The sequence below is a fragment of the Puccinia triticina genome, chromosome 16A, assembly GCF_026914185.1.
Source record: "Puccinia triticina chromosome 16A, complete sequence".
In the NCBI taxonomy this organism is placed as follows: Eukaryota; Fungi; Basidiomycota; class Pucciniomycetes; order Pucciniales; family Pucciniaceae; genus Puccinia; species Puccinia triticina.
The window spans coordinates 750,700-766,383 of NC_070573.1; the positions used below are offsets into that span (position 1 = coordinate 750,700).

Below are 15,684 nucleotides of genomic sequence, written 5' to 3' on the forward strand. Positions count from 1 at the left end.
AAGATTTACACACCTATGAGTGTAGTCAAAAGAGATATTAGAGACTTTATGTACACTATCTGGCTGAGATTGGCGCATGAAGGATCAATAAAACTAAAAGGCTGATTTGTTTTTTATGTTAGATGTCTGAGAATTGTACATCAGTCAGATTTTTATTGCCAAGCTTAAATCCTAAAAATCTAGAATGTTTCCCATAAAAATCAGATGACATTGGGTGATTTCCCGTCGAGATCTGAGTGCTTCCCAGAAGTGATCTGGAGCCCCAAAAGCTAGATTTCCCTGCAAAAATCCAGACTTTTGGGGGCTATATCCACAACTGCAAGGGTCCCAGATGTGACGGGAAGTCATCCATTGCGTAACATACATTGAAACAGTTGCATGGTTGGAAAAATGGCTGGAGTTGCTTCACATCACCTGGGACCTGTTTCCGTTCAAAACTTTCAAGGTGTTTTTTGTCATACCAACTTTGAATGCACCACTATATCCAAGTCTAAAGTCTACCCTAAAATTTTTCTTCCTTGGGCCCGGGTATGCTGTCATTCATTCACAGCAAGGTGTGAGTTTGCATAGTTGAACTTGTAGGTATTCCCTGAGGCTGGCATGAAGAAAGTTGGCTTGATCAATCTTCACTCTGACTAGTTACAACTATGGTCATCCAACATTCTTAATCCGATCGAAAAGATCAAGCTTCATATTCAAGTTGATTGGCATCATTTGTCTTTGGAAGATGTGGGTTCATATATCCCTATTTCCTGTCAAGATGAAGAACATGAGATTTTTTCGGATACAACAATCTTGAAGTCAGCGATTGAATTGAATCAGGATGAAGGAGCCAGACCCCTAGGAGAAAACAAGACTTACATCAATCTCGAACAGAGCGTCAAGTCTGAGATGATTAATCTTATCATTCTCGAGTACGATAGCTCTTCGAGTTCCATCCAGATTAAACATCAAACAAATCTTCGAGAGTCTAGATGATGCTGATGCTGGTGATAAAGAGTTGGATGTATCGACATCTTTTTGTGACCAAAAATTCGCGCCGAAATCCGGTGGGGTTAATATCTTTGTATTCGTGTATGAGGCTTGGTGGGATACTGATTTAGTGGCTAGTTGGCTCGTGATGACCACCTGTTTTCATGTATGAAACCAGGGGGAAAGTCGGTTAATATCTTCCAAATTGAATATTTAGACATCCGGGTTATGTGATGGATTCCTGGAGGAAATGGAAGTGAGGAGGAGGGAACATCGACATACTGCGCAATCATGTTGTGTTGATGCGCTTGTGAGGCCTTCCTTGACGATTCTTGCAATCGTTTTCCGCTGGGTTATGGACATGCTAACATAACGCGTATGGGCAGTGATCGAATCCAATATGACCAACTTGACCTGATTAATCAAAAAACAGTCTAATTAACATGAAGATGGCTACCGTTCAAAACGACTTCCAGAAATGTTGCTTGGCAGAAGGTTGTTGCTGGGGAGGTGAGCGAGGAGTACCTTGGGATGAGATTGCAACCATGTCGGTAGATGTTTGAAGAAAAAGCCTAGTTCAGCAGTTGATGTAATTCGGACTAAATGGCATCCATCGCAGATTCGATCAACCAGGTTCGAGTCTAATTGGTCCTGGTAGCAAGATTCGACTAGGGCGTGGGCTGATCTTTGGATTAATATCGGATGCATACTTCCATCTGAGTCTTTTGTTTTCGTTTCGTCCAATTTAATGCATTTAACAAATAAACGAAAAAAGACGCAAGATGTCAATTGAGTAACACTTGGCAATGGACGGGGTGTTTCCTGCCTATTTTTTCGACTTCATTCTTTACTTCAGACTCACCAATGATTAGAACTTCAATCTGTTCGCTACCTCCATGACGGACCAAGCTTGCGGCACGACCACGGACAGCCAATCCGACAACGAGCTTAGTTTTCCCGGAGCCAGGGGGGCCATCGATTTGCAAAAGCTGCCGTCTGGATAGACCGGTAAGTGGAGGATAGAGGGGCGATGAATCGGTCCTACTGCGTTTCAAAGGACGAGACCAGAGCTGGCAGTCGATCAGTCTGTGGCCGGTCGAAAACGCTTCAAATGTCTTCAGCGAGTTTAACAATTGGAGACCGGTGATCGCTGGTGGGACTGCTCAAAGGATTTGAGAAGACACTGCATCAAACAATCTTGACAGCTGGTTAACTACTTGCGTAAGGATATGCAGCAATCAAACTGATCTCACTCACTTGGCTTGGCCTCCTGCTGAAACATTTCCATCCTGACGACTCTCGTCGATCTTAAAAATACAGGAAGAGGCGCCTGTTTTAGGGCTGCTCGGGGGTTCGGGGGAGCCAGCAGCCGCCGGGAGCGTTCATCAGTCTGTCATCCTTCATCCAAATCATCTCGTACTTGATTTCTCCTGAAGATATTCTGGGAGTTTGTCCGAAGAAAACAGAAGTAAAGGGCTTGCCTTCTATTCATTTTTTTTCTCAATCCTCCTCTTCACTTTTTTTCCCTTTTGCTTTGATTATCTTCTGAGCAAATAGGTTTGCAAGAAATCCAACTCAAGGAAATGATGACTCCAAGCTGAGTAGTTCAAGCATCAGATTAGAGCAGCAGCTTCAGGCCTCTATTCTAAGCATTCACAGTTCCTGTCCTCCTGTGTTAAAATTCCTCTTGTGGTGTACCATATCGTTGATTTCCGATGGAGGACTTCCTGCCAATCTGGAAACCCCTTCCAGACCTGGATCTGAGCCAAATTTCGCAGGGAAATCTAGGCTTTGGAATCCTGGGAGCTTCCCAGATTGCGACGGGAAGTCCTCCACTGAAGCAGGAGTATTTGAAGGAGTAACCAATGTTTGTTACAACAGCAGCAGAAAATACACTTGATTGAAGAGATTTACACACACAAGCAAAAAGATGGCCTATGATGTTTACATGTAAGTACTTTGAAATACAATAAAGACAATATTCCAGTCCTTGAGGAAAGCGAGTTTATCATCGATAAAAAAGTCACAAAAAAATCAACATTTTCTAATTTGAAAGGCCAGGTTGCCTTCTTGTATGATCCTTTCCATTAATGAGTTGAATTTTTGGGTAACTTGAGAGTTCAGAATGTGGCCGGCGTTTTGAATTATTACTAACTCGGAACCGGGTAATTTTTCATAAAGTTCGAATGAACGCGAGGGACATATGAGCTCATCTTTGCTTCCCGAGATCACAGCGATCTTGGCAGGATACAGATCCGCGGCGATTTTATGCAGGTTTGTATCGGAGCAATGGTGAAGGGCCACGGCGCAAAATTGGCCGAAAATACCAGCCGGTGGTATTTGCTGATTAGGACTATCAAACCAGGTTTGGTAGTACTCATGAAGTTCGTCCCTTCGAGTTCGGCCATTCGCTGTCGACTGGTCTAGATAGCTAGATGGATATATAATTTCAAACAGATGGTCAAGCCTCTTCTTGTACGATCCTTTCTTCAGGACTATATTTAGGAGCGTGGCTATTGCTCGGGGCTAGCCATCAGATGAAAGAAAACAAGGCACTTCAGTCTTGGTGCTGCGACTAGAGCTTGCTGTCGTCAACTGATTATGGGAACTAACCGATGGAATATCGAAGACACTTCCGGACCTAGTGCTGATAAAGCTGATCGACTTAATACGCTTGGGAATCAAAAGAGCCTTGTTCAAGAGAGGTGCGAAGAAGGAGAAAGATTAATTCTCGTCGTAGTCGAGTGACACTTGAACGGTGACAAATTGAAAAGAAGGAAAAGATGACTTACTACGTTTTGTGCTACCATTCCACCCAGTGAGACCCCGAAGATGTGTAAGGAGCGATCCTGATCCCATTGCAAAAAATCCAAGAGATCTTTGACGTCTTGTGCCATCCCCGAAGTTCGATATGGCTTCCTTGGCCCACACCTGACGGGTACCCACACCAAGCCAAAGTTTTTGCTATTTAGACGCAAAGCCCGAGTAAATTTTGGGGGAGAGTATGGGGACACTCAACTCGCTGTTTCCCACCCCTCGGTTATCAAAGACCAAAACAGCGTGATCGGCCTTTTTACTGAAGTAATTCACTTGTTCGGACCACGCAGCGCAGGTAAACATGAGACCTATGATATATAAGAGGTTAGGTGCGGCTCATGTCTGGCAATTCCAGTAGCAAGAGCAGACTGACCCATGACTTTTCAAACAGGATTTTGGATACAGACAAGCAGGGAATCGATTTCTTGGTGAGCTCTAAGCTGTGATGAAAAAAGAAAAAAAAACTGCCCCACTGAAGTGACTTACTCAGAACCAACTTTTGCGTTGCCTTCAGATCGCCATGAATCTCGTAGTAAAGCTTTCTGGGTTGTTCATTGCGCTCGTGACTCACAGGGCAAAGTCCCTTCTGCACGCAAGTTTCGGGATTCAGGATCGTGTTTAAGGTAGGCATTGCTTTCATCTTCATGTCCTGAATGGTACCAAATATCAAGTTCAGTAAGAATAGTCGCATGAACGACGAAGATTTGTCTTCTCTTTCTTATTTGCTAGTCTACCACGAGAAATGATTACACAATTACCATGGTGGGGAAGGATGATAAACCAATTGGGCTGCTGAAATGATGAACTGGAAGAGTGAGTGCCATTTTCCGAGATTATTTTACTCCAACTGGAAGATATCGCCGTCCGGGAAGATATTGCCGTCCGATGGCACGTAAGGACTTGTAGTACGTTAACGTATTGAAATTGTAAGGTGTGGGAGTTACACGTATTTAAATTTGGAAGAAAACGCAAAGATCAATTGCTTCCTCAAAGAGTCAGACAATTTATGCTTGAAATGATGTGCTAAATGAGAAGTCTTCTTCAGTTGAGGTAAAGGCTAAGGTCACCTGATTGCGGAGATGTCCTTTCCCTGCGTAAATGAGTGTATGTATTTAAATATGTACAAGTGGAAATTCAACATTGTTTCCATTCAGATAAATATACTTATACAAAGTTAAAATGACGATCAGTGAAAATCATGAACACCGATTTGAGGAGATTCTAGGGTGTGAAATGTCGTAACCCTCACAACGCTATCTCACATTTCATTTGGCTATTTATGTTACTGCTTGGCAAAGATGTAAACAGGTATTTCGTACTGTGACATGTTTATGTATGTCCAGGTCAGGGAGTCTAGATTTGGTAGATACATAGTAACTGAACAGGCCCTTTGCTGAATTCGCAGCATGTGTCTGTCCAAAAACAAAATCCCCCATCGTCGGGCAATGTCACAGGTGCATCGCCAGCTTTCGCCACTTCGCTTCTCGACCCCGACAGGAAGGGGGTATGTCAATAGCTGTGGATACTTTGTTGCGGGATTACATATTGTGGATTGTAATTCCAGGTAATTCCCTGTCTGGCGGGAGGAGCAGGCGATCTCAAAGAAACATTCACTGCGGTCGATCCTGGTCGATCAAGTTGGCCGTCGTCTAAGCTTTGTACACCAACACAAGCAGCACGTTGCTTTGTATGTACAAGAAAAAGCGGTACGTTGCAAGTCTGAAAGTGCACTGCCCAGCCTCCGGCCGGAGGGAGGAATAGGCCTGACAGGGCCTGACTATGTACATACAGCAACAGTTTCTCCTCATTCTGTGGTTAGAGTTAAGCCGCACTATCCAATTCAACATGATAACCAGAAGATCTATGTCCACCGATATGAACGAAAACGACCCATGTTCTCTTAACACCGAAGTGTAAGTAATGTATAAAAAAAAACTAATTATCAGTTGTATATTGAAGCTCTAAACAAATGCCTTTGATCAATGGAGATTGGGGACGGTCATGATTGGATAACTTAAGCTTTTTGTCAAGACCTGAAGGATGTGATGTTGGTAAGCACAATGAGGGAGAGGAGACCAAAAACTCGGATTGGATGCCGATCCCGATCAGGCACTCTTTCCATCTGCCTTCCCACATTAATGTTAATCCCTAAGAGAGATAAATATTTATTTTCAGTAATCGGCACGGCCAAAATATTTTTGCGAAACTGTGCGCACGTGGTAGTAGTAAAAGAGGATCATGACTTACTGTTACTGGGGAAACCCTAGCTCTGAGGATACTTAAAGTATCCTCTACTCCAGAAACTGTCCTCCAGAAGTAATGAATCAAGTGACTGTTTGAAACCCCAGAAGCTCTGTTGGCATCCTGCTTCTCGTTCGTCGAGTCCAGGTATGACTTTTCTGTCTTGACGCCTCTTTGTTCGTCAGCTCCCCCAGCAAGCATCTCGTGAACTTGATTATTAAGTTGAGAGTTCTTGGTCCGTTTCTTTTGGAGCCATTCTAAGCCAAACGTAATATCCGAATCGAACGAAAAAAAGTTGAAATCAAATCTATGATATCAAACACCATGAAGAATAAGTCTATCTGCCCTAAGATGGAAGGAGGGGGCGAAAAGCTCAAATAGAAAATTGTAATATCGCAACGCTTACCGCGTGGCCATAGCTAGATTGGATCCGATTTTCGTACCATAAGAGGTGCTGATTTGTCCCATTATAGGGTTTAAAGTCGCGTTGATGACCGTTGGTTGTTGGGTTAAAGCGGCTCCGGGAGGATCAGGGATTGTACAAAACCTAATTCCAGTTGAAACTATTTTTGAAAGACGGGCATGAGGTTCAGTTAACACGTTTTTGAAAGACGGGCTTTGAGGTTCAGTTAACACGTTTGTTTTTAAAATTGGTCTCATTGACAAGAAAACCTGCTTACCGCCTGCCGATTTTCTTTGGGCTGAAAAGTATAGTTCGCCACCGACAGAGAAGCGACCTTTCAGGACGTTATCCATCACTTCATCTTCATCAATTAATTTCTTCCGATCGGTTGACGTCAGCGTGACCTGGCCTTCTGAAGCAATATTATTGGCGAGTGCCTGATTGTTTTCTCGCCGCCTGGCGGTGGTTGTAGTAGGAAAGTTATGCAAAACACGGGCTCCAAAAAGGCCATCCTCCGTCGAATAACTATATTGCTGTGACCATTTTCCAGTGTCATGATTCATGGATACCATTAGGTTCCAAATCGAAGGGCCTCCGATCCCATTCGGGGACATATGATTAGTCGGGGAGCCATCTTGATTGGTGCCATTGCCGCTCATTCCTAATGGATTCGAGGAGGAAGAGGGGACCGATACTAATGTTGCCAAGCCTTGCAAAGTTGGAGAAAATTGGTACGAGTACAAGGCATCTAACCTGTACGTTGGAAGGTGAAAACGTCCATAAAGCAAGTAGTCTTGAGCTGTTTATGGAAAAGTGAGAACATGTTGAATTAAGCAAGGTCAGCTCATATGATTCACCGTGTTTCATTTCGGAGATGTTTTGAAAATAAGGGATTAAGAATGGAAATTAACTATGAAGGCAGACTTGGTCGGTTTACAAACCCATGTAAGTACCATTGCGCTGATCGGCCGACTTATTTGGAGGGGGAGAGGGAACTGCGAATCGATCGACTACCGTGGTCAGTGCGGCCAATCTGGTTGGAATGAATTGAAAGGACTGGATGCTTGATGCCACATAAGAGAAGCTGCCTGTTAGGGTCGGGTATGGGCACGACTGGGGCAACGTTCGTTGGTCGAGGTAAATGTTTGAAGGCGAACTGAGGACGGAAAGTGACGCGGAATTGGCAAATTGATGTGCAGGCAGCTTGCCCAATGAAAAATGGATCCCAGGCAGGAAGTTCAGATCGAGCAATGCTACGGTGACCGAATAAATTGCACCAGCGGGACCAGCGATCAGCTCTTGCGAATCCAACAGTTTGCCGAGGATTCAAATTAATCTCTATTCACCTCGGGTCGGTTTGGTCAACTGGGCGTAATCGTTTTCAGGGTCCCAGCCTATGGCAGCGTAATGCGAACTGAGCAACTGGGATCCGAATGGATGCATAGTCAGCAATCAATCTCTTGAAGTGAGCAATTGGAGAGATGTAAATTACCTGACTGCAACGGTGTTCAATTGAGGCCCCATTGAACTGTGACAGTCTTCAGCAAACTCAAGACCTGTGAAATCTCTAGTGACAGCAGCTCGCCCAACCAGGCACATCAGGCTCAGCTTTTGGCAACTTTCAACATTTGATAATTCCAGATCTGCAGCTAGAAAACTTCAATTCTTTCGAATCCCGTCAATCTGCAGCCTCCTGCAGAACCATATCTGCAGCCAGGAAACTTTAATTTTTGTGGGGACATGCTGTCCCAGGGGCTGCAGATTTGGGTCTGCAGGGTCTCTAGATCTTGACGGGAAGTCCGCAATGCTGTCCCAGAGCTACAGATCTGGTTCTGTGGGATCTCTGGTTCTCAACAAGGGATGACTTCTTGCCCATCTGGAAATCCAGATTTTCTCAGGATTTGGGACAATCAAGCCCATATTTCCCTGCAAAATCTGGAAAAATCTAACTCCCCAGATTGACAGGCAGTCCTCTACTAGATATGATTTTCTTTTCAAATCAAGAAGATTCTTGAGGTATGTCTAGGATTTTACTTTTCTACTAATCTAATCTTTGAGTATATCCAATTCTTTATTGGTAGTGACTTGGCTAATCATGAGTGAATTTTGGCACTTTCTCCCTTTAGCTTTGAGCTGAAGAGAATTGTATTTTTCTTTGGCTAAAAGCCAAAAGACGGTGGAGCTGGTGGATCCAGCTTCACTGAAGCTGGGGCTCTGGAAGTGGAGCTGGATGAGTAGGAAATAATTGCCCATCCTGGCAATACACTTCTCATTGTACTGTAACAGCGTGTTATGAGCTGCGCAGCGCGCCTTGCACTAGCCGGGGGCCCGAAGACATGTTACACGTTGTATCCACATGTCACGCGTCTCTACTACATAGAGACGCCGGGGAGAGAGCACCACACTCTCCCCATCTAGCAATCTACTTATTACAGCTAGACACCCGCAGAAGAGACAATCCTCCCTCTCCACCTTACAAGACCCGACCCGAGCCATAACACAGCGCACCAATACAATATCTGATAAAATTTATCACATATTGGTACAAACTGATACAATGTAGTGTGCATCCAATACATAGAAAATGTGAAACTCCATAAAATATTATTTGTCCTATGGGAGTTGAACCCATGTCTCTTATATCCATTTCAAGTGGACTAACCACTGTCACTACGGGCAAATAGGTGTTGTTGCGGCCCGCAGGGTCACCTGACATTGCATTTGGGGTCGCGGCCACAGTGACTGCGCAAGTAGGCGCAGTCACGCGGGCTTGCAACGACAGGGTGACGCTGCATCCCGCAGCAACAGCTACATGCCTGTAGTGTGTACTAAGGACGCTTGGATATGAATGGCTGCAGGTGGGTCAATGAACATCCACTGGTGTCACATGAAGAATCCTAATTGAGGGTAAGACCTGTAAATGACAGGTCATGAATTAGTGATACCAGCAGGTATGATAAAGCTAAGAGTAGCAGAACCACAACCTGACAGAAAAAGCTATGTATTGTACCATGCTGGTATGGGACTCTGTCCATCCTAGGCAGAGGAATTCAGGAGAGGGGAAGAAAGTGCTGTTTAGGCTTCCCTCTGTGTTAGTGCAGATGATGAGCAAAAGGAGTCAAAAAGGATAACTTGGTTTTGGGTGGATTTCACAAGATACACCAAGGTTGGAAGCCCAGAAGCGGTTTGGATGGTTTGTTGGGGTTCGCTGTGGTAATCTAAAAGGTGCCACCATGAGGAAAAATAAAAAATTCTTTCTTTTCTTTTCTTTACATATTATTCATCAGGAATCACAGAAGGGTCTCTACAGTAGTAGATCAAAAAACATAAGGGGTAATATTAAAAATAAATAAATGAAAAATTAGATGGATAACTCCCAAATGTCTGCCCAATTTAGTCCAAAATACCTGTGACCCAAAAAGGGATCCAGTTGGACGTCAGGATGAACCTCTTGAATCAAGTTTTATTATCCTAATTGGTCACCTGGGGCGTGATATTATCATCACACCCTGTTCAGCTCAATCTAGCCAAAAACTTCCGGTGGATCTTTCAGTACTCAGTTGCCCAGACCTCAATTTTATCATCATTTTCAAAGGCTCATTCTTTGTATCATACTCCGGCAGAAATATATTACCAGGCTCACAATACACATCACACATTTTTGCCCAATTGACTCCCATAAAATACAAAATCAACTCCCAAATGGAGTTTACGTCGCGCGGACCGCTTTGAGACGTCTCCCCCGGGTCCTCATGACCAAATTTTGACCTGGGGGTGTTTTGGGAGTTGGAATTGTAATTCCGCAATCCCAAACGGGAGTCCGGATTTTAATTTTACAAAAAATCCCACAAAATAGATAAATTTTCATATCTCCTCACTGGAGCACCCAAACGCTCCCAAAATTTTACAGCAATCTAGATACACTTTTTAGACAATATGTTGAGATTTAAAGCAGTAGAAACCATTGGGAAGGCCTTGTGGAACAGGGGGTTAATTTGGCGGATTTCCCACCTGTGGCACTATAATTCTTTGGCTCTTAGCTAGAGATGGCCAGTGGGTACCTGTTTGGCGGTACCCGGCATCCGTTGGCGGGTACTGTGAAACTCCATAAAATATTATGTGTCCTATGGGAGTTGAACCCATGTCTCTTATATCCATGTCAAGTGTACTAACCACTGTACTAAGGACGCTTGGATATGAATGGCTGCAGGTGGGTGAATGAACATCCACTGGTGTCACATGAAGATCCCTAATTGAGGGTAAGACCTGTAAATGACAGGTCATGAATAAGTGACACCAGCAGATATGATAAAGCTAAGAGTAGCAGAACCACAACCTGACAGGTACCCACCACTGCCCTTTGAGTACCCGTCCGCAGGTGCTGTGTACGGGTCCGGGTATGCAATTTGGGCCGGAAAATCACCGGGTACCCGGGTACCAAACAGGTACCCGCCAATGTCAGCAGTGGATGGCCGGCCATCGAGTGGGGTACACACTTTGCTTGATGACCGGACATCAAGCGGAGTACACGCCCCGCTTGATGACCGGACATCAAGCGGGATACACATCTCACTCAATGGCCGGTGCACTCCATGACCAGCCATCGAGTGGGATGCGCACTTGATGACCATTGACCGGTCACTGAGTACACACCCCGCTTGATGAATGGTCATTGAGTGGAGTACACACCCTGATTAATGACCGGCCATCGTTGAGCGGAGTACACACCTCCACATCCCACGCGATGACCGGACATCGAGTGGGGTGATCATGATGGCCAGCCACTGCGCGGGGTGTGTACTCTGCTTGATGACCGGCCTACACCCCCACTTGATGGCCGGTCATCGGGTTGAGTGCGCATCCCACTCGATGGCCGGTCATCAAGTGGGATGCGCACCCCGCTAAATGTGCGGTCATCAAGAGGGGTGTGTACATACCCCACTCAATCGGTCACCAGTGCGGTACCCGCGGTACCCGCCTCAAGTACCGCCGGTACCCGTTGGCGGGTGCCGTGTCCGGGTCCGGGTGTCCAAAATTGGAGAAATTCACAGCAAGTACCCGCACCCGTTGCGGGTACCCGGACCCATCTCTACTCTTAGCCAAAGAAAAATGTGCATTTTTCTTTGGCTAAAAGCCAAAGGAGCGCTGGAGCTGGCCGGGCTGGCGGAGCTGATTTCATAGGAACCTAGCCAAAAAAGCCTGGGCAGTGCAACCAATGGTTTTTCTTACAGCAAGGTTGCGGGTTCAATTCCCACTGCCCCCATGCCCCATTTGGGGGTTAGGGGGCAGGTTTTTGGGGGTTGGGTTTTACGGGTTAGGGGTTAGGGCAGTTTTTTTTAAAAAAACTTGGCAAGGTGTATAGTAAACTGTATTGGATACATATTGGTATGTATTGGATATGTATTGGTATGTATTGGTATGTATTGGACATGTACCAAATTCAAACATATTGGTGTGTATTGGATACCTATTGGATACGTATTGGATACGTATTGGTATGTACATTGTATTGGTATGTTCCAGTGCGCCAGCGCGCCAGCTCCAGTGGAGCTGGCCCGGCCAGCTCCACTGTCCTTTGGCCTTTAGCCAAAGGAAAATGCAATATTTTCTTGGGCTAATAGCCAAAGGAAAAAAGGGACAAAACTCGGATTTCCTATTAAGGAACTCCCCCAAAACCTTAGCTACAATGCTGCAAACACTCCAAAAATTGTTCTGAAATAATGATACACTTTCTAGAGCATGTTTCTAGCTTCACAGCATTAGCACACCCCAGGGACACCTTGTGTAGCCGGGGGCTGATTTGGCTGATTTCCTACTAAGGCAAACCCCCAAAAACTTATCTACAGTGCTCCAAATGGCCCCAAATTTTTTCTGTCATAAGAATACAGTTTTCAAAACATATTTTGAGATTCAAGGCGTTAGCCCACCTCAGGGACACCTTTTGTAGGTGGGGGCTGATTTGGCAGATTTCCTTAGTAGGAAATCAAATTAGCCCCCTGCTTATAGAAGGTTTTCCTGATGTGTAATACCTCCTTGAAGCTCAACATATTTTTTAGAGAGTGTATTCACATGTCAGAAAAAATCTGGGGGTGTTTGGAGCACCGTAGCTAAGGATTTGGCTGATTGCCTTTGTAGGAAATCTGCCAAATCAGCCCCCACCTACACAAGGTGTCCCTGAGGTGGACTAATTCCGTGAAGCTCAAAATATGTTTTACAAAGTGTATTCTTATGGAAGAAAACAATTGGGGCTGTTTGGAGCCCTGCAGATCAGGTTTTGGGGGATTTCCTATTAAGGAAATCCATCAAATTAACCCCCCTGTGCCACAAGGCCTTCCTGATGGTTTGTAATGCTGTAAATCTCAACATACTGTCTAGACAGTGTATCTAGATGGCTGTAAAAGCTTGGGAGCATTTGGTTGCTCCAGTGAGGAGATATGAAAATTTATCTATTTTGTGGGATTTTTTGTAAAATTAAAATCCCGACTCCTGTTTGGGATTGCAGAATTACAATTCTGGCTCCCAAAACGCCCCCGGGTCAAAATTCGGTCATGAGGGCCCGGGGGAGACGTCTTGAAGCGGTCCACGCAACGTAAACTGCATTTGGGAGTTGATTTTGTAATTTATGGGAGTCAGTTTCTCAACCCCCTTTTTGCAATGCACATGTTCATTCACATCAACCAATAGAAGTCTTCATGAGCTCTAACAACTGTTATCTAGATTTCTATTTAGCTCTTGAAGTCCGGGTTTTCCCAGGCTATATTGTTAGGGTTCATGCACGCCAGACATCTCTGGAGCGGGGACCCTGGTACACGCAATCCGCAAAGTGATGCAACGATCTTATCCATGGGGTGCAAAACGTTGAGAGAATAGAAAGCAGTTGTAAAATGCAGAGCTAATAGGCACACTGGCTGCGCGACATAGCTTAAAAAACCTAACGCCACGACGTTGCGCATCTAAGGAGCGGTTTTCCGGCCAAAAAAAAGCTGATATGCCGATCTTCAGATTATGATGATCAACCCTTCCTTTTTTTAGTTTTGTTAAGATTTATCTTTTCATCCCACAGTTGCCTCAAATCTAATTTTACTTTGTTCCCAGCGGGCGTGGATTTCAAAGCTCAAAGATACTGACAACCTAAAGTTGAATTCAAAATTTTATGTCTACATATTTGATGATGAACATCAGCCTCTAATTTTGAAATGGGCCCGTTCAGCTGTTTCGGTTGTATAACTTGATAACGAAAGTAAAGCAATTGAGTGCTGGACTTATTGTGGTTTACGCAGCTTGTCAAACAGCAAACGCGCACCATCTCGTGCTTGACCAGTTGCGCAAAACGTGAAATGCGACAAATGTGATAGTATCCTTGTTGATTGTAGCACGCCGGTTTTCGCAACCAGGATGCAACATTTTTTTTCACCGGCATGGACGCCTTCTCAGTGGTCTGTTTCTAGACTGCGATCGGCTGCACTTGCCCCGCGGGAGGATATAATTTTTTATGTAGCAGTAACTATTTGGCATGGACAGAAATACTTATTTTGGATATGACTGCGTCGTCCATACTTGTGATGAAAAACTTCAGCGTCGGTATGTAGCAGGTTTCTAGACAAAGTATTGCTTGAATTTGTGTTGGAGACTTTGAACACATCTTGCAGGGTCAATGACACCTTGTCTTGTGGCATCTCCGAGAAATTCCTGTCAAAAAAGTTATTATTGAAAGAAAAGTCATGGTCTCCTTACCAATTCTGATCATAGTTGAGCCTGATAAATCCTTTGCATTCTGTCATAAGTGCTAGGAGCATGACTGATGAACTAACCATGGAATATTCGTTCAACAGTTCTTCACTGGGCTCTTACCCATCTTTTCAAAGCCTCAGCTCCCCCTGACAATTATTTGCCCAACAAGAAATGTCCAATTTACCGAACATGGTCGACCAATATTAAAACTCAAAAAGGTTTATTACATGCCCAGGAAAGGTGCAGAAGATAATGATGTGGTCAGCAAGGATCTGAGAGTAATGAAAACGAGTGATGGAACACTGGATCATAATGACTTGACCCAATTCATCGGCCATCCGCAATATGAACTTCTGAAGACTTTGAGCGAGGCCCTTGACTCTTGGAAATTGATGATCGATGAGCACTCCGAGCATATTAACAGGATCTCTGGAGCTCCTCAACCTGCGAGCGGAAGACAGCTGGAGAGACATGATGCGAAAGAGCCAGAACATGAGACTACTAACAAACAATTATTGAATGAGTTTGACATAAAGGGGCCCATCGAGAAACCTGAAGATCTTGAAATCAGGATCCTTGAAGAAACTTCATCTTGCCCAATTTGCCATGAACATTTTCAAGAGCCCAGAAGGGATACCGAAGGACAGTGGGAATGGCAAACGCTCTACAGCTGCCCAGCGTGCAACATATGCTTCCACATCGCATGTCTCGACCAATGGCTTTCAACCAAAGATTTTCTAACAGCTTGCCCAACTTCTTGCCCAACTTGCAGGGCCGAAGTTGACAATGGTCGCCGCCGCACTGCGATTGAAAAACGAGTACTAACACCTCGGCGACGCCCACAACCAGTACTGACATCTCCTCAGTCAGACGAAGAAGAAACACCAACACCTCGGTCACAAGGAGCTATAACACCTGGGCCACACCTTAACGAGTTCCCAGATCCAGAAGAGCTCTTTGGAGGTCCGGAATCACAATCAGCAAGCCATAAATGAAATCTTGGCGTAGTGTGGGCCGATTTTTCTTTTGTTATATTCTTATAGGTTACTTTACTTATTCACACATAACAAGTTTATTTTAAATGAGAATTGATAATCGGAAGTAGGCGGGTTCCAAATCAGCTTGAGAGTGAGAGCCATGTTTACGGTTCTTTCTAACTAAAATTGTAAAAGGTTTGAGTTGTACAACATAGGATGTTCAGAAAGGCCTGTATCAGGATGAATAAAAATGCCAATGTTGCTCAAAGTCACAAATAGACACCAACATCTCCCTCCAGAAGTAAATACATATCCAAATCCATTGTCCAAAGACAACACTGTCCTAGGTCAGCTTGTTGGTTGCCTACAAACTACAGCGTGGTAGATGCCATACTGTAGGCATCTACCATTTACATCACCTAACATACACATTTCCATTGTGATCTTGTGAAAGGGAGGAATCCATTGGTTGGCATGAAGTTCTCACAAATTGACAAAGTATGTGAGTATATGTACTTAGATGGTGGATGCCTACAGATTCCT

General features: G+C 44.5%; 4 protein-coding genes across 4 annotated transcripts; 1 reads left to right on the plus strand and 3 right to left on the minus strand.

Moving 5' to 3' along the window:
• Positions 1-710: 710 nt before the first annotated feature.
• PtA15_16A96 (uncharacterized protein) lies at positions 711-2,260 on the minus strand (the record flags this gene model as incomplete). The annotated part of the gene is made up of 6 exons (XM_053164176.1): positions 711-752; positions 862-1,128; positions 1,255-1,386; positions 1,498-1,694; positions 1,835-2,131; positions 2,230-2,260. The coding sequence occupies 6 exons, from the start codon at positions 2,258-2,260 to the stop codon at positions 711-713; spliced, it is 966 nt and encodes a 321-aa protein (XP_053027745.1).
• A 746-nt stretch (positions 2,261-3,006) lies between these two features.
• PtA15_16A97 (uncharacterized protein) lies at positions 3,007-4,613 on the minus strand (the record flags this gene model as incomplete). The annotated part of the gene is made up of 7 exons (XM_053164177.1): positions 3,007-3,498; positions 3,586-3,663; positions 3,765-3,903; positions 3,992-4,097; positions 4,163-4,168; positions 4,276-4,438; positions 4,548-4,613. The coding sequence occupies 7 exons, from the start codon at positions 4,611-4,613 to the stop codon at positions 3,007-3,009; spliced, it is 1,050 nt and encodes a 349-aa protein (XP_053027746.1).
• Positions 4,614-5,724: 1,111 nt separating this feature from the next.
• Positions 5,725-7,876, minus strand: PtA15_16A98 (uncharacterized protein; the record flags this gene model as incomplete). The annotated part of the gene is made up of 6 exons (XM_053164178.1): positions 5,725-5,937; positions 6,037-6,337; positions 6,437-6,593; positions 6,711-7,232; positions 7,375-7,686; positions 7,780-7,876. 6 exons carry the CDS (start codon positions 7,874-7,876, stop codon positions 5,725-5,727), a joined length of 1,602 nt encoding a protein of 533 aa, XP_053027747.1.
• Positions 7,877-14,445: 6,569 nt separating this feature from the next.
• PtA15_16A99 (uncharacterized protein) lies at positions 14,446-14,989 on the plus strand (the record flags this gene model as incomplete). The annotated part of the gene is made up of 2 exons (XM_053164179.1): positions 14,446-14,869; positions 14,937-14,989. 2 exons carry the CDS (start codon positions 14,446-14,448, stop codon positions 14,987-14,989), a joined length of 477 nt encoding a protein of 158 aa, XP_053027748.1.
• Positions 14,990-15,684: the final 695 nt, after the last annotated feature.